Source organism: Momordica charantia, unplaced genomic scaffold (assembly GCF_013281855.1).
Source record: "Momordica charantia cultivar OHB3-1 unplaced genomic scaffold, Mcharantia_2.0 BLBB01000047.1, whole genome shotgun sequence".
NCBI lineage: Eukaryota > Viridiplantae > Streptophyta > Magnoliopsida > Cucurbitales > Cucurbitaceae > Momordica > Momordica charantia.
This window is the reverse complement of record NW_028275203.1, coordinates 26,637-50,141: the sequence shown is the minus strand read 5'-3', so window position 1 is coordinate 50,141 and position 23,505 is coordinate 26,637. Positions and strand designations below refer to the sequence as shown.

General features: G+C 34.6%; 1 protein-coding gene and 1 long non-coding RNA gene across 3 annotated transcripts; both read right to left on the bottom strand.

The window, feature by feature from the left end:
- Positions 1 to 883: 883 nt before the first annotated feature.
- LOC148207857 (uncharacterized) lies at positions 884 to 3,382 on the bottom strand. Its single transcript, XR_015787616.1, has 3 exons — positions 2,758 to 3,382; positions 2,544 to 2,660; positions 884 to 2,250 (listed from the first exon to the last, which is right to left on the bottom strand). It is a non-coding gene; the product is annotated as an uncharacterized LOC148207857 (long non-coding RNA).
- A 12,259-nt stretch (positions 3,383 to 15,641) lies between these two features.
- On the bottom strand, positions 15,642 to 21,837 carry LOC111024371 (putative WRKY transcription factor 51). 2 transcript variants are annotated; one of them, XM_088118248.1, is made up of 3 exons: positions 21,515 to 21,837; positions 21,281 to 21,418; positions 15,642 to 15,787 (listed from the first exon to the last, which is right to left on the bottom strand). In XM_088118248.1, the coding sequence occupies exons 1-3, from the start codon at positions 21,787 to 21,789 to the stop codon at positions 15,784 to 15,786; spliced, it is 417 nt and encodes a 138-aa protein (XP_087974374.1). In that variant the 5' UTR covers positions 21,790 to 21,837; the 3' UTR covers positions 15,642 to 15,783. The 2 variants fall into 2 exon arrangements, with proteins under 2 accessions (XP_087974374.1, XP_022157717.1); XM_022302025.2 differs by lacking the exon at positions 15,642 to 15,787 and adding an exon at positions 19,895 to 20,169.
- Positions 21,838 to 23,505: the final 1,668 nt, after the last annotated feature.

The window sequence follows — 23,505 nt, the reverse complement described above, 5'->3', positions numbered from 1 at the left end:
TGTTCCTTTCTAACAATAAAGCATCCACCAACCCCTAATAGATAATACCATCCACCTATCTACTCAAGACATGAACAACCAATGCAAACCAAAAAGGAACAAGAAGATTAGAAATATAAAGTCTATTTGAAGGAAAAGAGTATATCATTCTATTCTATATTTACAAATTACCATGACGGAGTTATCCACTCTTCTATACTACAAGTTGAAAATTCAACGTACCAGAAGGATTAAGCATCCTTTCCATGTACAACCTTGAGAAATCACCAAAAGACTTAAAGCTGATAATTATTTTTTTATATGAAACAAATATTTCATTGATGGTATGGAATATACAAAAGACCTCATAGGCAATTACAAGAAAGCTCTCCAATTTGTAATACGATCATTTAGAGAGTAATTATTGAAAGGGGGGTAGAATAGAACAATAACTCTATCAAAAAAAATTTCAAAAGAGAGGGCTTTTTCATTGAAAACCCGATGGTTCCTTTCTAACCATAAAGACCACGAGAAAGCTCAAACCGTTTGAACCCACAGGATAGCTTTGCCTTTTCTGAAAGGATGACCCGCCAAAATACAATCAAGAAAGGTGGCTGGCTGAGAGTGGAAAGTTATTTTCCATCCAAAATCCGAGAGCAAACGTTCCAAAAGCACGTGGCGAAAGGACAAGGAATAAAGAGATGACCTTGCGTTTCTCAGATGCTCCATAACAGAGGTGACAGCAGTGTGGGGAGAGTGACATGTGAGGGTGCTTCCTCTGTATCCTGTCATATGTGTTTAAAGCCCGTGACTTAGCTCCCAACAAAATATTTGATTTTCTTTGGGACATTTTCCATGCCATAGGCTAATGTAAAGGGTGGGGGATGTTGATCAAGCTGGGAGTTGAAGAGATTGAAGGCAGATTTGGTAGTGTAAGTTCCCGAAGGCTCTGGGGGCCAACCCCATTGGTCCTGGTGGGGGGGGGGGGGGGGGGGGGGGGCGGGGCGCGGGGACAATCGGGTTGAGCAAATGGGTTAATCTCATCCAGTCATCAACCTTCTCCTCCTTGAAGGGTCTATGGAAGTTGTAGTTCCATGAACAAGTGGTTCTTGACCATTGTTCACCAATAGTGGCGCCCTTTTTTGTGGCTAGAGCAAATAAATTCAGGAAGAGAGAGGCTAATGTTCCCCGAGCTAACCATCTATCGTACGTAAAACTTATTTGGCTCTTGTCCCCCACCCGGCTCTTGTCCCGCACCTGGCAGATGGCTATGTCCATAATAAAGTTGGTTTGTAGAGTGATTAGAGTCCATGGTCCTTTATGATTTGGATGGTAATTGGTGGGCCAAAGGTTTGAGAGTGATCCATAGTATTTTATTGAGATGAGTCTCCTCCAAAGATGGTTTGGTTCGGTTAAGTAACGCCACACCCATTAAGAGAGAAAAGCACAATTTCGCTGTCTTCTGTTTCCAATTCCGAGGCCTCCCTCATTGATTGGTAGCTGTGTTCTTCTCCAATTAATGAGGTGGGGCTTGCCATTGTTGCTAGGGCCTTCCCATAAGAAATCTCTAAAGATCTTGTCCATCTTCTCCGCAATGATAGTTTGAAGAGTGATAGGTAGTAGATGGGTATATTGGTGAAGAGTGAGGACAGATTGTAGGATGGTATGTCTCCCCACCTTAGAGATGTACTAACTGCTCCACTTACAGAGTCAACTTTGAAGTTTCTCGATGATAGGCAGCCATATGGTTTCCGTTTTTGGGTTTCCATTGAGAGGTAATCCAAATAAATGCTAGGCCAAGATCCCGATGAATAGCCCCAAGCTTGTTGTTGGTGGTTTGAGTACCAAGAAGATTAGAAATATAAAGTCTATTTGAAAGAAAAGAGTATATCATTCTATTCTACATTTTACAAATTACCATGACAGAGTTATCCACTCTTCTATACTACAAGTTGAAACTTCTACATATCAAAAGGATTAAGCATCCTTCCCATGTACAACCTTGAGAAGTCCTCAAAAGACTCTTCCGAAGAAGATAAAGTTCTTAGGGTGGCAAGTCTTGCTCGGGAAAGTCAACACCTTGGATCGTATTCAGAGGATCTCTTCCGTGTGTTTAGGCCGGCAATGGTGTGTTCTGTGCAAAGGAGCCTCGGAAGACCTCGAGCATTTGTTGTGGTCTTGTCAGTTTGCCCAGAACCTTTGGCGTTGTTTCTTTGGGTGTTTTGTGGAGATGGTTAGGATCTATGTACTTCTATCCAATAACAGTTATGCCTTGAAATGAAAATAAGGCAATGGATTAATCACATTTTAATCCAGATGAGTAATTGGTGTAGTTTCATTAGAAGCAAACATTTTACCCCCTCCTTTACAATTTAGTAAAACAATGTCAGTTATTGAATCTTTCGGTTATATTTCCAGAAATAACACTTGCCCAAACCATATGCCATTTAACCACTTTGATTTTGAAAAAGATGAGAGTCTTTACTAGTCAAGTAAAATTCCCACTTAAATATGGACAATTCCAAATAGCCACTAAGTTACTCTATCAAGAGGATCAAACACACCTTTCCACAATTACGCTATGCGAATACTTATCTTCCCAATTAGATTAGCTTCAAAGAAAAATGGAAAACAGAAGCAGAGGATACTCCCAATTAAATTAACATAACATTTCAATCGAGCTGCCAGCAAAAGAACAAGAGTAAAAATTAATGGTGTGAAGCATTCAATCACAAAAGGGAAAGCAAATAACAAGCATAAAGATATTAGAATAATAACCTGAATCACCAACCACAAGCACTCGAACCTGGCCACAGAGTGGCGCCCCATTCAGTTCTTTGTTCTCCCTATCACGGTCCTTCCAGAACATGTTTTCTTCCAGACCTTCAAAACCGTATTCACCCCTGACGACCAAAAACCCAGACCCAATTCACTCCACACATTCAAAAATCAAGTACCGTCAAATTCACACAATCGCCACGAAGAACAATTTCTCACCACAGGCCCCTCCAAGTTCAATCTGAAATCCATATTACATGGCAACTAAATGCAGATCAGAGCTGAAATCAGAAACCCCATGACCAAACATCCCTCAAAAGAGTCGAATGGTCTCTTCTTTTGAGGGCCCAAAAAGCAGAGATCTAGTTCCGGAATTTGAAACTGTGAGGGCAATGAAAAACGAAGCGAGGATTTACGATCTGATGGCGGATGCCCATGCAACTGGGGATTGTGTGGGGGAGAGAGATCTGAAACTGAAGAAAACTTGAGACTGTAGTCGGCTATGGGAAGCTTGGGAAGAAGAGCAAAAGGTTGAACACCGCGCGCAAGAGAGAGAAAGAAATGAAAAGGAAACCGACGAAATGAAGTGGGGGTTAATTTGGATCAATGACCCTTTTGCAAAACGACGCTTCACCGGTTGCCTCCTTTACAATTGGAGAAATCCATTATTTAATTCATTTTAATATTCAACTCGGATCTTGGAGAATTAAAGCATCGGTGGTGAATCTGACACTAACTCGGGTTAAAACATCTAACCGTGATGGTAAAAAAATCTACGGAACTTGATCTCCACAGATATCCGATCCGATTGAGTCGAGAATCTTCGGTTTGACTGGAGATTAGGTAAACTTGAGGATCCTAATCTATGACGGGATGGGGATGGGGAGATCTCCCCACCCCGTCACCGCTCCGTTTAATATTTTATTAAATTTTATATATAATAATATTAATATATAATAATTTTTATATTTCAAATATATATATATATATATTAGTTTTTATAAATACTTTTAAATTTTTTAAAACATTGTAATTGTATTTAATTAAATTTTACACTTGAAAAAGAAAAGTTTATATATTTTAAATAATTAAAATATTTATCAATCTTTCAAAAAAATTAAAAAATAAAATAAAATATGTATATGTATAATATGTATGTGTATGTATATGTATATATATATATGTATGTATCTGCAATTTGTGCACAAGATAGAAGATAGAAAGATCATAAGTTTCATTTGGAGAACAAGATCTCTAACAAAGTATATGTTTAATCCGACATGTTTGATGTGCGAATGTAGAATCGGGTTGGCACCGAGATGAACAGTCCTCAAGTTATCACACCATAAGACAGGAGCATGAGGAAGAACCAGTTGCAAGTCTGAGAATAGAGATTGAACCCAAATAAGATAGGTTGCAACATGAGAAAGACTTCTAAATTCCGCCTCCGTACTAGACTGAGATATGATCGACTGCTTTTTGGAAGACTAAGTGATCAAATTGCCCCCAAGATATACACAGAAACCAGAGGTAGAACGTCTATCATCGGGATCTGAAGCCCAATTCGAATCAGCATAGCCATGGAGAGTAAGTTCCTGTGGTTTATGTAATAAAAGTTCATGATCATAAGTACCTCGAAGATACCTCAGAATTTGTTTAACAGCTTTCCAATGAGTTACAGTGGGAGCATGCATGAATTGACAAACTTTATTTACACTATAAGCAAGTTTGGGTCTAGTAATAATGACATATTGAAGTGCCCCAACAGTACCCTGATATAAATGTGGGTCAGAAATTTTTTCTCCATGAACAGTAGATAACACATGCCCACTAACCATAGGAGTAGAAATCGGATTGGTAGAATGCATATTGGTCTTGTGAAAAAGATAAGAGACATATTTGGATTGGGACATAAATAAACTATCAGATGAAGGATACGACACCTCAATTTCCAAGAAGTAGCTTAAAAGACCAATATCTTTTAGGGAAAATTGACAATTCAACATAGGAAAAAGCTTCTCAATTTCAACATTTGAGCTACTCGTAATCACCATATCATCGACATATACTAACACATAAGAGTGAGATATGCTAGAGTGGCGAACTAATAATGAAGAATCTGCCCGTGATGTAGTGAATCCTTGTGAGAGTAAGAATTTACCGCTCAAACCAAGCTCTAGGAGCTTGTTTAAGGCCATATAGAGCTTTGTGTAATCGACAAACGAGTGGAACCGTGCTTTGAACTTCCATTCCAGGAGATTGAACCATGAGAACTTCCTCAGATAGCAATCCATGAAGAAATGCGTTGTTGATATCAATCTGCCTCATAGACCACCCATTTCCAAAGCAAGAGTCAGTAAGACATGAATGGTAATTAGCTTAACAATAGGAACGAACGTTTCAGTATATGAAGGGATGTAAATCCCGCAGGGGAAACGATGAACGCATTCTTGAATTTTGAGAAACAAAACCCACAAATGAAAAAGGAAAATACAGGGGAATTGGGTATTACCTTTAATGAACAGTTCTTCAATAAACCCAATTAACACCACCAAACGATCTTCCTTGCTATTCTCTGGGCACGAGAATATGCTTGTGGGAGCAACGATCTTGGAAACCAAGGGAATTGAGAGAGAGAACTTGAGAGAATCAAAACAGGGGAAGTTTATGTACCTCGTTCTTGCAGAACATAAAACGAGGGACGACGTGGGGTAACTCCCTACGTCGTAACCAACCTCCCACCATCCTGCAATTAAGCAGGGGAGTGTTAATATTAATAATAATTAATATTAAACAAATTAATATTAATAATTAATAATTTATATATATAATAATTAATTAATATTTATTAATTGTTAATCTAATTAACAATTAATTAATTAATTAATCAAATAAATAAATAATTAACACTTAATTATTTATTACAAAATTAGAATTATATTCTAAAGTATTTCTCTCATATAATCTATAATCATATGTACATCTTATGTACATTATTTTTTAACCTGTAGTTTTAATATGAATCTTATTCATATTAATTTTATTTGAATCTCATTAAAAAAATTTCTCTCATAATATATAATTTTAATTTAGAATTAACTATATATTATAATGTATCAATATACATATATATAAACCCTTGAGAAATTTGAACATTTCAAATTTTTTCAAAAACTTGATCCTCGTTTACCGTTGTGAGCTAGCAAGGGGACCTAATGGACCTACAGATCAGAAGCTCCAACGATATGAGATTAATTGGTCAAACTCATTAACAGAGTTAATCAACATTCGTTAGTTACAGGTCACTCCACTAAAGACTCGCAGCTGCACTCTTCTCACTGCAGAATATTTTTGTGTCCATGGATATCCAACCATTAATGGTAAGTCAACCCTTCACGAGTGCTCGTAACTCAAGCTATGTCAAATTACTGTTTTACCCCTAAGTTACATCTTACTCCTTAAATACCACAGCTCCTCTAAAGAACAACCCGGTTATGGTCCAACCAATAACCGAAAGTCCCTCTCGGGCCAGTGAGAGGGTGAGGCACCTTGTTCAAGTCCCGGAGTCAGCATTTAAGAGAACACTCATCTACTCCCCGAGAGTCGGGAAGGAGTGAATTTCATCTCGTGAAGTTATGTTCCCAGCTCCCCACTCGGTCTCGTCCCCAAAATGGTATGAATATTGAGTCGGTGACTCAAGCCACTCTCACCTATACAAATCAAAGGACGAGCCCTAACGGGTAGGAATCCATAACTCACTCAGGATTAAGAATGAGTTGTTTGGTCATCCTATGAAATAACAATCTATTAGTCAACGGTGTTACATCTAAAAATCGACTATTTCGTGGTCCAGTCTTATACAAACTCATTGTATAGGATACCCCCACTCACATGTCTCCACACGAACGACCTGGATCAGGTCGTCTATAACATTTACAAAGTGGGTCGTATCCATAGTGTTGTCAGGACAAGGTACCCAACCTTATATATATACTATAGACCATTTAGGTTATTCCCAGGACATTATCCATTTGTATATCGAAGATATATCAAATATATACCCAATATATATACTGTTCAGTTACATTATAATAACCTTGGATGTTTAGTTTATTGGATTTAGACAATGCAATGCTATGCATTCAACAACAAATTGATTGAATAAAACTTTATTGAATATAAATTTTTTTTTACATAAATACAAACTACAAGTTTAGGGCAACACACCCAACAGTATAGTCAATATCTGCAGCTTGATGAAAGCCCTTGGCAATCAGCCTAGCTTTATAGCGAGCAATAATACCATCCGAATTCCGTTTTATCTTGTATACCAATTTACAACCAATGATCTTTTTATCAGAAGGTTGAGGTACGAGAGACTACGTTTGATTACGAATAAGAGCATCAAATTCTTCTTGCATCGCATTACGCCAATGAGCACATTGTAAAGCTGCCTTAACAGTGGGCAATTCCACCTTAACATAATCAGTAAAGTAAGCAAGCGGCTTGAAAATGCTATTTTTCTATCTAGTGATCATTTGGTGGGCATTAGGAACACTAATTGGATCAGGCACAGGAGACTGAGATATTTCAATACTAGTTGATGGTTCAATGTAATAATCTTGTTCAGGCATGGGGGCAAAGGAGGTTCTTGGTTATGAGGAGAGATATCAGCCAACAGAATTGTAGTGGAGAGGACAGAAGAAGGTGGAGGTGTAGAGGAAGAGACAATTGGAGAGGCTGGTAAGATAATAGAGATATTAGAAAGACACGTGGAGTTTGGGGATACAATTTGGGTAGGAAACATCTGTAAAAAGGGAAAACATTGTTCATCAAAACGAACATGTCGAGAGATATACAACCGACCAGTGGATGCAAGACACTTGTGTTGCGACTCAACTTAATAGCTAGAGGGTAAGTGCAAGTACACACTGTCACAAGTAATAATCTTGAAATATTCCAAGTTCGTCTCACAAGTAATAATCGCGAATATGTTGGGAAACACTATTTAAAAACACAATGATTAAAAAACCAACCCCCTACTAAGATTTAGTTCTAAAAGATGAATTACACCTATCAAGTGTGCCTGTAATTAAACTCAATTTATGCAAATTGGTTCAACTTCTATTCCATACCGCTTTTGGTTTGTTTAGAAGTTTAGACTAGTGTTTACATATGTCTATGCAACTCTAGTTACCTAAATAAATCAAGTTCCAACTTACGTTTAACGAGTAAGAGAGCCTATGTCTAGGATCTTGTTTTAGTTCTAAGTAACTTCTCATTTTACCTTGATGAGATCCATTTGTATATAACCTTTAATTCAAAATTAAATTCAAACTAATATGATTTAAACAAGTGGCCAACAAGAAATCAACTAGATGAATTAGATCAATCAAGATAAGCAAAAGAGAGCGTAATACGCCATGTTCACTGATAGATGTAATTTAAATAGATGAACTAAACTCGTAGGAGGGTTGAAGAAACAATTTACCTACTCATGAAATTGAAAGAAATTAAAACACAAGAGAAGATAACAAAAGAAAGCATTTTAATTAGAATTGGAAAGAAAGTACAAAATGGAACAAATTGAATTGCAATAAAATAAACAAGAGTAATTGCAGAAAAATAATTGAAAACAAAACTTAAATAAAATCTACAAAACTAAAATTGATAACAAAGTAAAAAGGAAAACAAAAGCATGGGAAATGAGATGTTTTCAAGTGATGCTTGGAAGCTCCTTTTATAGGCTATGGAGGTAACAAGATGTTGAGAAATGCATGGGAGGTTGGAACCAAATGAGGTTGTAGAGATTTTAGGAACTAATAACAAACCTTGGACCAATTACTTGGTCAAAAGTTGTTATTCCCGTTTTGACAATCTAGCCAACGAATGTGGCTGAAGCATTGTGAAGCTGAAACTTTCAAAGTAACTTGGCTGGCTCATTCCTCTAGTAAGCTAGAAATTCTGGTCCTGCGATGTGCCTGACGCATTATGATCATCAATCTTCACTTTTCCTTACAAAATAAACATATTTACACAAATTAGCCTTCATTTACCTATAATTGAATTCCAAAGTCCTTAATCACAAAATATGCACATTTTTCCTAAATTATATGCATGAACATATTTTTCATCCTAAATAACCATCAACTAAGCATGCAAACCTACACTTTTTAGCCTTAAATCAAGTCTTATCAACTTGTATCCTTTGTGTTGAGAACTATAGCCAAGAAAGAGACATAGCATAAAACGAGATTCAATTTTATGATTGTTGTAGGCTCTCAAAGTAGGGAAACATAGACAACCAAAAGTTCTGAGGAATGTATAGTCAGGATGAACATTGAATAGCTGCTCCATAGGGGAAAGACCATTAAGTGCAGTTGTGGGAAGACGATTAATCAGAAAAACGGACGTAGAAAAGGCATCATCCCAGAAGGCCAAAGGAATGGAAGCTTAAGATAAGAGTGTAAGCCCCATATCTACAATTTGTCTATGTTTGCGTTCTACAATCCTATTTTGTTGAGAAGTGTATGGACAAGATAAGCAATGTTCAATACCATGAGATTTGAGAAAAGGAACAAATGTACGAAATTCACCACCGCCATTAGTTTGAAGGCGTAAAAGAGAACATTTAAGTGTATTTTCAGCAAGAGATTTGAATTGTAGGAAAGCTGAGAAAGCTTCAGATTTATTATGGAAAAAATAAACTCATGTATAGCGTGAATAGACATCTACAAAACTGATATAATAGAGAAAATTATTTCGAGAGGGTACAAAGGCAGGACCCCATAAATCAGCAACAACTAGTTGGATGGGGGCAGTATAACTAGTTTTAGAAGAAGTAAACGGTAAATTGCAAGATTTAGCAATAGCACAAGCATGACATAAGGTTGATTTATTTATATTGGAAGTAGAAATTTTACATGAATGAAGGATAGACTGAACAATAGAAGACGATGGGTGACCTAAACGTCTGTGCCAGATGTCAAAAGTAGACGAATTAGAAATGACAGGGGAATGTAACTGGGAGAAGAGGAATACTGTAGTGTGGTGTTCAAGGCATGAGAAGGGATGGTCCTCAATGAAGAAGCAGGGAGATGTGCCTTTTCAAGATTAAACTAATATAATCCTTCATGGAGTTTCCCTCGAAGGAGCAGTTGGCCAGTGTTGAGATCCTTCACAAATCAAGTAAGCGGATGAAACTCAAAGTAAACATGGTTGTCTTGAGCAGATTGACTCACACTAATAAGATTTTTAGCAATCTGACGGAAATGGAGAAGATTTTTCAGACGAAAGATTGGTTTAACAGGATTAGAAGAATTTGTAGTAAGAAATGATATGCCAGTATGTGAAATATTCAGACCTGTTCCATTACCAATGTGCACCTTGCCCTTACCATGATATTCAGTGCCGAGAGAAAAATTGCCGAAGTCGTTTGTGACATCGTTTGTGGCCCCAGAGTCTGGAAATATAAATAACCATTGCCGCAAAATAGATTTAACAACCTACTGATTCTGTTACAAAATAATGCTACCAATCTGTACAAATCTAATCCTTGAAATCAGCTCTAATGAGCTGCCTTAACATGTTAGATATAAATTTACTCAACCCATTAACTTTAAGTTTTTGGATTTAGTGGTAGTTTATTCATCATTAACATGGTATTAGAGCGAGAGGTTTACCCAACTCATTAATATATAGAGTGAAGGAGGGAGAGAGAGGACAAGGGGAATCTCCACCCCGTCCCTGCCCCCAAAATTTTGGGATGGGGCGAGGATGAGGAAAAATCCCCAATGGGGCAGGGATGGAGATGACCCCTTCAACCCCGCCCCGTTGCCATCCCTACCTATCTCTGACTTAGAAGTCTTGGTTTGAATCTTCTCCCCAATACTAAAAAAAAGGGCTAAGCTACCAAATATATATATATATATATATACTAAATTTTATTTTTACCTTTTGTTTAAAAAATATTCCAACAATTTCAAGAGTTTATATATTACCATTGACCTTTCATTTCAAAAATATTCTTTGAACTAATATCATGGTAGAATCTAAAAAGACATGGCAGTTAACGTCTCAATTTTGCCCTAAGAGTTTGTTTTTTCCATTATCGAGAGAGTTTGCATTTCTATTGTCTTCCTAATTTTGTCTTAATCTCCTTTTTGAACGATAACTTCTTTTACCATATTTCCTCTCTTTTCATACTTAATCCAAACCTTAGTTGTCCATCATTTCAAATTTTGTTATATCAACTTTTACTTTCAAAATATTAACACACATTTAGAAAATTTTAGCTTTTTTGTTTTTCTTATTTACGTTCTTATGTTAAGAGAAACTTGTAATCACACGTTACGGTGGAATAGAACTAGTTCTTGCTCCTTAAGCTCGAGAGAGAGAAATTGTAACGTTCATTCAGATTACAACTTCTCTTTTATAGCTTGTTTCTTTAAATTTTCATTCTCAAATCATGTTTTCCTTTTGCAAAACTTTTACGTTTTGTTTTTCCATTAAAAATATGAGCTAAATTTGTTTTATCTAACCCGATTTATGGATGATTAGCTAAATCTTTAAAATGGGATAACAAGGGTAAAATAATGTTTTCTCACTTTTTCATTACCTAAGTTGTTTTCCATTAAGTATAAATTTTAATTTGGCCTATTAAGGTTTGAAAAAAGTTAACACTGAGAAGGTTAACAAGTTTTTACAACTTAGAGGATTAAACTGAGGAGAGGAAAGCTTTAGATATAAAGGTTCCGTTCTAAGTAGCCTAGATATAAGACCTTACCCAAGGTTGTGATTATTTTTAATAGATATATTAGGAATAACTTAATACGCCGAGATCACTTAGATATAAGTTGATTAAGAAGCGTAGTCGTTAAATAACAAGAGAGATGTCGAGCATCCTGAGCTAGTGTCGACATTTTTTAGTTAATTTGAAGTAACTTAGGGGTGGGTTTTATTTCATTGAGTTTCAAAACAAACAAACCAACATCCACTTGAGTTATTTGTCATCTCAAATCAATTACAAACTCTCCGATCATTATCATTTTTTATTAAAAAGATTACATTAGTCCTTGAGGATCGATACTCCTAATACTCATTCTACTTATTACTTGTTACAGGGGTACACTTGCACTTTTTTCCATTTATTTTAAATTCAAAATCTCAAACAGCTGTCGCTGTTGCCAACCTCCAACGAACTTCGCCGACCTCTTCGATGGAAGGGAGAATGAAGAAGAGAGGGGAGCTCTTCCTCTCTCCCTAGTTCTAGATCTGGACGAAGGAGAGAGGAAGAACTCCCTCCACACTCTCCCTCATTCCACAACATGAGAAATAAATAAGAAAATTCATGGTAAAACCACTTTCTTCTTCGATTTAGAAATCTGAAAAGGCCTCGAAAAAATATTTGTTCGGAAAGAATCGTTTCGTCGTTGATCGCAAGAATAATATTGAACAAGGGAGTAAATAAACTTGCATGATCTCATTACTGAGAAGTCTTTCAAATAAATAGACTTCAAAAATAAGAAGTGTTACAAGTTGGTACAGGTGATCATTTATAGAAACTAACTACCTAGTTAACCAAATATCAAGTTTAAATACTCACTCTCAAGATGGAGTGTGAATATCATGAACTCCCATCTTGGACAACAAAGCAGAGAAAGTAGAATTGGGGAGAGCTTTTGTAAAGATATCAACTGCTTGAATTATAGGATGAATTGGCAAAAGCTTGATGAGACCATCAAAGATCTTATCTCGAATAAAATGACAATCCAATTCAATGTGTTTCGTTCTCTCATGAAAAGCTGGATTTGTGGCAATGTGAACAGCAGCTTGATTATCACAAAATAAAAGAGCAGGTGGCTGAAACTAAATCTGCAAATCCTTCAACAAAAGAACAAGCCAGACAACTTCACAAGTAGCTAAAGCAAGAGCACGATGTTCAGCCTCAGCCGAAGAACAAGACATAGTAGATTGTTCCTTGACTTTCCAAGAAACTAAGGAATCGCCCAAAAATACATAGAAGCCAGTTATAGATTTCCTGGTATCCAAGAAAGAACCCTACTCGGCATCAGCAAAAGCATAAAGCTGAAAAGAAGAGAATCGTTTCAAGAATACCGAAGTAAGTGATGAGCTGCTCTTAGATGAGAATCCCGAGGTTGAGCAACAAACTGGCTTAACTTATGAACATCAAAAGAAATATATGAGAGAGATGATGAAAAAAATGAGACGTCCAATAAGTTGTCGGTATCAAGTAGGATCATCCAAAATCCTGCCCTCAAAGGAAGAAAGTTTAATAGTAGGATCTAGAGGAATAGAACATGGTTTAGAAGCTAATAATCATGAATCTTCCAGCAAAGTAAGTGTATAATTCTGCTGAGACAACAATACACCAGAAGACGATCGAGCTATGTTCTAAAGTACCCAAGAAATATCTCAAATAACCTAAGTTCTTCAATCGAAAAACATTATTAAGATGAGACTTTAAATGATCCAAAAGAGATGAGGAGGCATTAGTGAGTATGATGTCATCAGCATAGATGAGAAATGCAATAAAATAAGTTCCATAACCTCTTGTAAACCATGAATAATCAGATTTAGATTGTTAAGATTTAGAAGAGCACAAGGAAACTTGTCAAACCATTGTCTAGATGTTTGCTTAAGGCCATAAATGGACTTAAGAAGTCTACCGACCAAACGTTTTCCCTTGGAGGCAATCATATGATGTTTATATCCTAAGGGCAAGTCCTTGCTCTTCAAATAAATCTCCATGCAAGAAGGCATTATTTACATTGAGTTGTATCAAAGGCCAATTAAAGGATACTGCAATAGTAAGCAAGACTCTAACAGCAACAAGCTTCGCAATTGGGAAAAAAAGTTTATTTGTAATCATGACTCTCCTATTGAGTGTATCCCTTGACAACTAACTTGGCTTTATACTGTTCAATGGAGCCATCAAACTTATGTTTGATTTTGTAGATCCATTTGCAACCAATGGAATGATGGTTGGAAGGAGGTGACACAACAGACCAAGTGTTACTGGTTTCCATAGCTCAAAATTCTGTTTCCATAGCCTCACACCAATATGGAAAAGGGACTGCTTGATGGTAAAACTGTGGTTTAGAGGATATGGAAACATTAAGAGCAAAATTCTTGTAAGTAGGTGATAGACCATCATACGCTAAAAAAATGTTGCAAATGATATTTAACAGGGGAAAGAGGCAAAGGAGTGTCATTAATAATGTTGCGGTGATAATCCTTCAAATATGAAGGAGGCTGTACAACTCTTGAAGGCCGACGTACAACATCAAAAGGTTGTACATCAGCAGAATTTTGTGCAGCAGCAACAGAATTTTGTGTAGCAGCAGCAGAATTTTGTACAATGGCAGATTGTGCAGTAGCAAAAGACAATGGCAAACAAATATCAACTGTAGCTGTATCATCATGAATCTCAACAATGTATGGAGAACCATCAGAAGAGGCAATAGCCGGCTGTGGAGGAACATCAGCCACTCTAGTAGGCATAGATGGTGTAGAATCAGAAATATGAGTCCAAAGCAGTAAGACTATGAGCAGCAGTAGGTGGGTCCAAATTTGTGGGAGCATCAAAAGGAGCAACAGAAGTGGAGTAATTAAAAGATTTAGGTAGGACTAAATCAAGAAAATGCTCAGGAACACTAGCCTTTGTAACTGTATGAAAAGGAAATAGATGTTAATGAAAAACTACCTCTCTTGAAATAAAAAATTCCTGATTCTCAATATAATAAAGCTGATATCCCTTCATCCCGGGTGGATAACCAACAAAAATAGATGGAATAGGCCTTGGATGAAACTTAGAAGGATGCGTAGAAGAAGTGGATGCAAAATAAAAACATCCAAATACTTTTAAAGAAAAGAGTAGACCATTGAATAACAAAAAGATGGAGTTGAGTTGATTAGGTAAGATGTAGTAAGAATGCATTCGCCCCGAAAAGTAATCGGCACTTGAGAGTGAAAATATAAAGATCTAGCAACATTTAGCAAATGTTGGTGTTTTCGCTCTAGTATTGAATTTTATTCTGGTCAGCCTATGAAAAAAAAAAAAAAAAACTGATGCACAACGCGCCTTTAGATTGAAAAAATTTAGTAAAAGATAATTTTGGAGCATTATCAAAACGAAAGATTTTATATGCTTGCCAAATTGAGTTTCCACCAACTGAAAAAAAGTGTGGAATAATAACAAGAGCATGTGACTTTTTCCATACTAAGAATACCAAGTATAGCGAGAAAAGTCATCAACAAGTATCTATAACCAACATGAGTAGAGGTTTGATAGGGTCCTCGTACATCAGAATGCAATAGATTGAAAGAGGATGCAACAACATGGTTATGTGAATCAAAAGACAATATCTTCTGCTTAGCAAAGGGATAAACCAGACAAGGGTATTACTTTTATCTCTATGAGATAAAAAATGTAAAACATCCTTTAAAGCAACTAAATGTTTGTCTGAAAGGTGTTCAAGTGACACGACCTGCCCCAGATTACCCGACCTAACCTAGGACGTGACATGTCGACAATGGATTCCAACTACCGATGGATCTATTGTCAAACTAACATGAATTTTGATATGATATTTTGAAAAAAAAAGCAAATCGTGGCTAGAAAATTTGGCTGAGTAAAATCATGAAAATTTTGACAGAGATTCCTCTGAAAATTGATAAAACACTACAGCGAAAAAATTGTTCACTTCATAATATAAGGTATCATCATACTACAACCAAACGTGTCTCTTCGCACACTATTCAAGACTTATCTCATAAATTAAAATCACAAATTAGATTTCATCGATAGAACACATTTTTGCCTCAATTTAATAATCAAACCCACAATAATTAATTAGTGCAATGCAACGCGGTGGAAAAAAAATGCTAGCCATGCTAATTTCAGAGATAAAACAACACTACAACATTTTCATGCAAACTAATATGCAATCTAGATGAGGTTGGTGGCAAATCTTGATCCCAATAGGCTCGTTGGAGACTCAATTGCTACCTAGAAGAAAAATTAAGGATAGAAAAGTGAGCTAACAGACTCTTAGTGAGTATAAGCAATTTATAAGGAAACAATGTTCAGAAAACTACTAACATAATCAATAATAAACTATAATTTGTGAGACTGTCATGAATACGTTGAGAAATAAATCATTTGAAATACTTAATGGTAATAGATTTTTTTTTGAACATCACCTTGAAAACATAGTCATGGCTAGGAAATCTCCATCAATAAATCCATACTCGAAACTAGTCATACTGGCACGAAGCAGTCTCAATATGGACATTTGAGCAGACTAATCATACCATATATGGAGAATCTCAATGCATATAGTAGAGCAACTAGTCATACTATACATCAAGAAATTTAAGATGCATAGTAGAACAAAACTGGTCATACTATACATCGAGTAACCTCAAGATATGTGTGTAGCAGAGCAAATCTAGTAATACTACATATCGAGCAAGCTCAACACACGTAGCAGAACAATCCTGGTCATACTATGTATCAATTAACCTCAAGAGACACATAGCAGAGAAATAGTAGTCTACTATGTATCGGTAACCTCAAGAGACACAAAAAATGGTTATCAAACATATATGGTTTTTGTTTTTTAAAAACAGAAAAACAAAAACCAAAAACTAAAAACCAAAAACCAAAAACAAAAATGGTTATCAAACGGGCCTTTAGTAACCATTTAGAACAATTTCTCAAACTTGAGGGACCAAAGAGACATGTAGTCGAAACTTGAACCAAAAGTGTATTTTTTCCCAAAATATATATATATATATATATATGCAAAATCCTTCCTCTTAGCCATATTTTAAGATGGAAAAATCGAAATGCCATTATATTTTTAATAGATAAAAAGACATAATATCACATTTTTTTAAAAAATAAAAATAATTAGAAAAATACAATCTATTCTTACTTTCACAATTGACGATCCTGTTGAAGAAATAAAAATAATTTTGAAGATAAAGCCATCGGAAAATTGGAAAAATGAAACGTATGATTACATCAATTAAAATAGTTTTTTTGTTTTTTTTTTGGAACGGTACAATTAAAATAGTTTTCTTAGTCTAAAATATATTATGTTTGATTTTTTAATAAATAGGAATTGTACGAAGAAAAAAAAATATATATAATAAAAGGCGAAATGGAAATATAAAATTTATCTTATATAATACCTTCTCAATTTCTTTTAAATTGATATTTATTTAATTTGTGAAAACTAAAATAATAAATGAAAAATATTTAAACAACTTGCCATTAACGATTTTTTTTAATATCAAAATAGAATTAAAAAATTTCTATTTCTTGTAGTACAACAAATGTGGAGATAAATGATTGAACCTCCGACCTCTAGAAAAAGAGTAAAGTGTTTTAATTGCTAAGTTTAGTGTTGTTCATGAATTGAGTTGGGTTGGGTTGAGTTATTTTTTAGACCCAATCCAATTGTTCAAATGGTAAATTTCTTCCACCAAAACAATCCTTATTAAATAACAAACTGAACCAGACCCCAATTATAAAATACTTGAGTTGGGTTGATTCAAGTTATTGAGGTCAATTATTCAAAATATTGTTTACCAAAAAATGGAAATGATAATATTTTAAATATTTTTTTATATATTATCTAATATTACATTAGAGTTCGTAAGTCGATTTTATTTATATGGAAAAACCCTCCAAAACTTTTAGAAAAATATTTTTGAAAAGTTGTTGTAGATTAAATAATGTATAAAAAATTATTGAATAAAATAAAATAAAAATAAATATAAGTAAATATTATCATTATGGTGAGAAAAACAAACAGTTTTAAAATTAATAGTATATTTGGGTTGGTTCGGTTCAACCCAAACGTATTTTAGGTGAATTCTTGAACCAACCCAATTTATGAAATTTTCATTTATTTGAATCCAACTTAACTATATATATATATATATATATATATATATATATATATATATATATATATTATAACCCAACCTAAACCATATAAGTTGGATTGGGTTGATCGATTTTTTTAGGTCATTGGATTTTTTGAACACCGTAGATGAGTTATGCTCAGGTTGGCAGAAAAAGTTTCTCTTTTATTTAATCCTTTCAATAAGTGGTATAGATATCATTTATATTTATTAGGAAAATATTTTGACTTTTCTATTTATTATAGCATCTACATTACCACGTTGCTTATGATTTTTTTTTGGTACAACAACGTCGTGTTTATGAATTTTATAGTCTATTTTATTTTTATTTCTTTATTGCATTAGTATTTGCAAATCTTTAGTATATAAATATTGAAAATGCATTTTGTATTGTAAATCATGTTAAATAATTTTATCTTTGTTTTATATTAATTACACTACAAATTTATAATACCCTGAAGTATTTCCTACCTTTATAAATAATTCTTAGCTTACTTTACAAATTTATGATATAATGAAATTTCATACTTTCCAAAGAACATAAAATCAAATAGGCAATATGTAGATAGTAGAAAATGAATACAATGCTTTTGGATGCATTAAATTAAGTAATTAGTTTTAGAATTTCTATGAAATTATTATTGCGATTGGATTTTTTTCATCAACAAATTGCAGTTTTAATGTATTAGAGTTATTTGATTCTAAAAAAATTAATATGTCGAATATTTATAAAATTGGTAAAAAAAATTGTAAGGGCAAAATTAGCTAGCAAATAAGAATATTTTAAGGGCAAAATTGGTATGTGAAAATTCTCCACTAATAAATATGTTTAATAATATAAATTTGTTACGACAAGATTTTTATATATATATAGAGTCAAAGCGAGCATAGGTCAGCGACATATATCTCTTAGGAGATTGTAAGTTTGATCCCAATATATATATACATAGAGGGAGAGAGAAAGAGAGCAAGTGTAATTACTAATTAGATAAATTTTATTTGAAGTGTTTCAAATTTAGGATAAAGAATTTGTTACTTGTCTGTTGCTGGTTGATTTAAGGGATCATGTAATTGTTGGAGGTGATTTCTCATTAGTCACGTGTCAGACATATGATATGTTCAACAGTGATGAGCCAACACAGTGACTCACATCTGAGAGACTGTAGCTCAAAAATATGTAAAAGGCGAGCCGAACTAGTGACTTGAGCATCGAAGTGTTTACTCTCTTTTGCAGATCTCCTACTTGCATCACTTCAGTTGTCGAACTTCGCGGACTTGGTCAAATTCTTAACCAAACAGTAATCATCCCTTGGGTTGATTATATTGTTTGAAGGTTTAGATGTTTGTGAGCGGTTAAGCACCAAATAACCAGAGGGTTCCTAACTCGATTTCCATAATAGGCGAGCTTGGTCAAGTACTTTTCTTTAGCCCCTCCAAGGTGTTCCTCCCATCCGATCAAATTTTGTCACCCCTCTTAGGATTTTGAAGGAGGGGAGAATCTATATATCTAACGACTTTGAAATAAAGCAACTCAACATCGAGAGATTTGCTACCAAATTATGTATCTCGCTCTTTAACCCATTTTGGAGTGCACATGTTCAAAATCGATATGATTTTAAATTTATTTATTTCAACTAAAATTTCAATATTTTCATTGAAATTTTAACACAGAGTTACTGTTCTCCATTACAAGAATTTTAGGTTTCTCCGACGCTTTTTTGCTCGCCAAACAAAAAGGGGTGGGAAAAAGTTATTCTTCGTGACGATTTCTACTTCGTTGTGATATAGCAAACTTCTCCTGACGTTTACTAAAAATATCAGGATTGGCCTCTTTGCCTGATATTTTTTTCAAAAGCTAGCGTTGGGAGCAAATTGGCCCGACGTACCAAATTGACAATTTCTCCCAGCATTTTTGTAAAAAAAAGTCTAGATATGTCTTTTTGCCCGACTCTTTGCAAAACAAAGTCGGGAGAATGATAGCAACTTGGGTGCCAAGTTGTTGCCCTTCTCTCGATGCTTTGTAAAAAGAATTGGGAGAAAAGACCTCTCCCGAGGTTTGGCGTAAAAAGGTCGGGAGAAAGACAGCCAGTAACCTAAACGTCAAGTTGATTTTCCCGACGCTTCTTACAAAAATAGAAAACAAAAAATTAGAAACACGAGAAAGAAAAAAATATCAACATCACCAAAGAGGACTTTAAGGCTTCTAGATTTATCTATGCAAAAGTAATACAAAATATAAAAAAATGTAATCATGTACATGGAAATGACAAAATTGGACAATCTTGTTACATTGACATCTAGGTAAATGATGGCATTTGATTGTAATAAACCACAAAGGGGCTCTCATGGTTGTGAATTCCCTCATAAGTAGTAATCACATAGCTTGCATCCTCTCTGTCTCTTTCCACCTTCTTCTTCACAGTGCATCCTTCACTTGAACATTTATAGTAATTTCTGTACCAATAACCACACTTTTCTCAAAACCCATGTACATTATATTTATATTTTAGGCTAAATAGCCAGAATTTTTCGATTACAGTTTGGTTTTTATTGTTCTAAAATTTTCAATTTAATCCATAATGGTTTCATAAATCTCTGAAATGTTCTTACTATGTTCATAGATAGCTCTTCCTACCTTTAATAATTTAGTCTTTATGATTTTAAAAGTTTCAATTGATTTAATATGGTTTGATTAAATCTTCGAAAGAAAAAAAAATCATGTTATGGCATGATGCTAACAGTTGTAACACTTTTTTCTCAACGCAATAAAGGGGACCGATAAAAGTTGGCGTGTCTAATTAGACCATAAGGTAGGGACATTCATGGGTCGGGTTGGTTTTTAGAAGGTTTTTTGGACCAACCCGAATTCGAGTCAATCGATTATGCTCGGGGAAACTGATAAAGATTCTCCAACCACAAACTGAATCGAATTTTCAATTCTAAAAAAGAAAAAACAACCCAACCTAAAACGAACAAATTTCTAATTAACCCAACCTAATCCTTATAATTTGGATTGGATTACACGGGTCGCTCGGATCATCGAATTTTTTGAACACTCCTGATATATGATCAAATAGAAACTTTTAAAGCAATTCACAGCAAATTGAAGCTAAACACATAAGGACTATCATTATTTTATCATACAAAATATTATAATATATTTCAATCTTTTTTATAAAGCTCTCCTATCATACCAAGTGCTGCACAACAACACCAAACGTTGACTATACTTTTTTTTTCATTCTCGTCCCTTGGTGAAATTACTATAATACTCTCCCCCCTCTCTCTCAAATTGAATGTGAATCACACATATATACCAAATATATATTATCTATAATTTATCATATAATATATATTATCCCTAACTTTACTTTATATGTTTTTGACTATTATTCCAGCCGCCTCCAACATATGGTCTGTGACAACTGAATAAGACACATAAAATTACACGTCTAAATCAAAAGGTCCCCTAATTAAATTGTCCCCAACCAAAATTTCATGACCAAAATCAAATCTGATTCAATTTTTAAAAAGTTTAATTTGAAGCCATAACTTAATTAATCACCTGGGATTTGGGCTGTTCTTCACAGACTTCTTCCCATATTTCCTCCACTTGTAGCCATCATCCATGATCTCTTGCTCCGATTTGGTCCTAAAGGCAACCCTACACCCCACATCTTCCTTCTTCTTCTTCCCTTCGTTCCTGCAAAACGAAACGGTATTCAAACTCTTAAACTCATGGTTCGGAATTCGAATTCCAAAGTGGGTTTAGTTTTTAAAGCTAAATGGAGGCACTTGCATGGACGATGTCGCTCCTGACGATGCTACGGTACTAGATCCACTGTCGACTACGGCACAACTATTGCCACTGTCCACTCCAGTGATCTTCTCTGACGAGGCGATGCTAGGCGAGGAGGAAGCGGCTTGGTCGTCGATGTTGATGTTGTCGTCGTTGAGCATGAGGTAATCGGAGAGGTCGAAGTCGAAGAAAACAGACGGGTCGAGGATTGGGGGAAAATGAGTGTAATTAGGATTAGGGTTAGGGTTAGGATCTTGTTGAGGGAAGCTGGCCATTGGGAAAGAGAAACGGAGTTGGTGTGAAAAGAGGCAGCTGGTTGTAAGGAATGGATGAGATTTTATAATAAGAGATATTAATTAATTCTTTTTTTTCCTTTTTTTTAGTATTTCTCTCTCTCTCTTTCATGGGCAGTTTCCTACGAAGAAGATGCTTTGAAAGTTCTTAATTGGGGACACGTGGCGGCTTTGGAGTGACTAGGTGACGTCACTGTCGTGACGTTTGGTGCACACTTTATTGTACTGTAACGGACCACTTTTCCTTTTTTTTTAGGACAATTTTCTCTTAATTGCTTTTTTTCCTTCTTTTTTTTTGTTAAATTAACTTTATTTTGAATTTGGTACGTATCATATTTTTTTCTTATTTGTACTTAATCCTTATGAAGGGGAGATTGAAGGATGGATTAGATGGTAATATACATGCCATATTGAGCCATATACTTGAATTGACTGGTATGTATAAAAAAAAAGAAAAAAAATTCTTGCTATAGCATATTTTTTGATATCGCAAAAATCATCGGTAGATTATAGGAAAATGTTTATCCCAACGAAAGTATAAATCATCGGCGAAAGGCTGAAAATGTTGATGAAAAATGGGGTGTGGGGAAAAAGTATGGTTTTTTCATCGTTTCATCGTTTTTGCTCGTTAACGATGGTTCTTCGACGCTTTTCTTCGCTATTTCTTTGCCAATTTTAGCTACACAACTAAGATTCTTGAGGTATATATGTTAAGTATTTTAATTGTATTTTTTTAAGTTATTTTTTATTCGGTTATTCTTGGAAAAGTTTAGACACTTTAGCTGCATAACATAGAGAATTGTTCTTTCACTTCTTATGAGGATTTCTCTCAAAAAAAATTCTTTCATTCTTAACAAAATCAAGCTATTTCACTTCATTCTTGGTATATACTTGGTATGTAGCCCTAAATTTATACTTGGTTGGAAACATAGGAGAAATTTTTGGTAACCCTAATTTTTTGTTTCAAATTAAATGACAGGGTACTTCTGTTATAGTTAAGAACTTTTACGGTTGTTTGGAGTCAGGTTAAGATGTTTAGGTTGAAGTTAAGTACTTTTTGAATAGTTTGAGGTGAGTTTGGGATGAGTTAAAAGCACTTGAAATTTGCACGCTAAACACTTTCGACGTGAATTGGGCACTAAACTTGTATTAAATTCATGTTTTAGAGATTATTTAAGAGTACTAAAACAAATTAAACTTATTTACATTACTTTTAAATTCTAAATGAATATATATTTTTTACAATAATTTTAATATTTAATTTGTTCTAGTGCGATGTGATTGTGAACTTTAGGATATGTAGGTGAAAATTTCTTGGTCAAGGAGGGAGGCTCAGGCTCATGGTGATTTGATTGCTATCCTCCAACAAAGATGACCATTTTTTTTTCTTTACTTTTTGCTCAAGTGTTCTACTCTTTTCTTTCATTTTGTATCTTCCTTATGTGTGAGAATTATTGGGTTTTTTTTCTTTCAATTTATATATTTCATTTGCTCTAGTTGTGATGAGATTAATTATGAAATTAAATTATGTTATTCTATTAAATTTTTGTTTCATGATTTTCTGGCTAATTGTTTGTCAATCTTTTTAAAATAGACTTATTTTGATCTACAATGACAACTACACAAGATGGTCCCTTCTAACTAGATATGGATTATTTATTTAATGTTATAAAATCATACTGTAGTTTACATGTTTGG

Bases quoted from the DNA above. Each gene is read 5' to 3' on its own strand.
- LOC111024371 (XM_022302025.2), bottom strand. From the start codon at position 21,789: ATGGCCAGCTTCCCTCAACAAGATCCTAACCCTAACCCTAATCCTAAT. The intron at 21,419-21,514 runs GCAAGTGCCTCC...TTCGTTTTGCAG, and splicing joins TCAGGAGCGACATCGTCCAT to GAACGAAGGGAAGAAGAAGA. The intron at 20,170-21,280 runs GTGATTAATTAA...TTATTGGTACAG, and splicing joins AAGAACAGCCCAAATCCCAG to AAATTACTATAAATGTTCAA.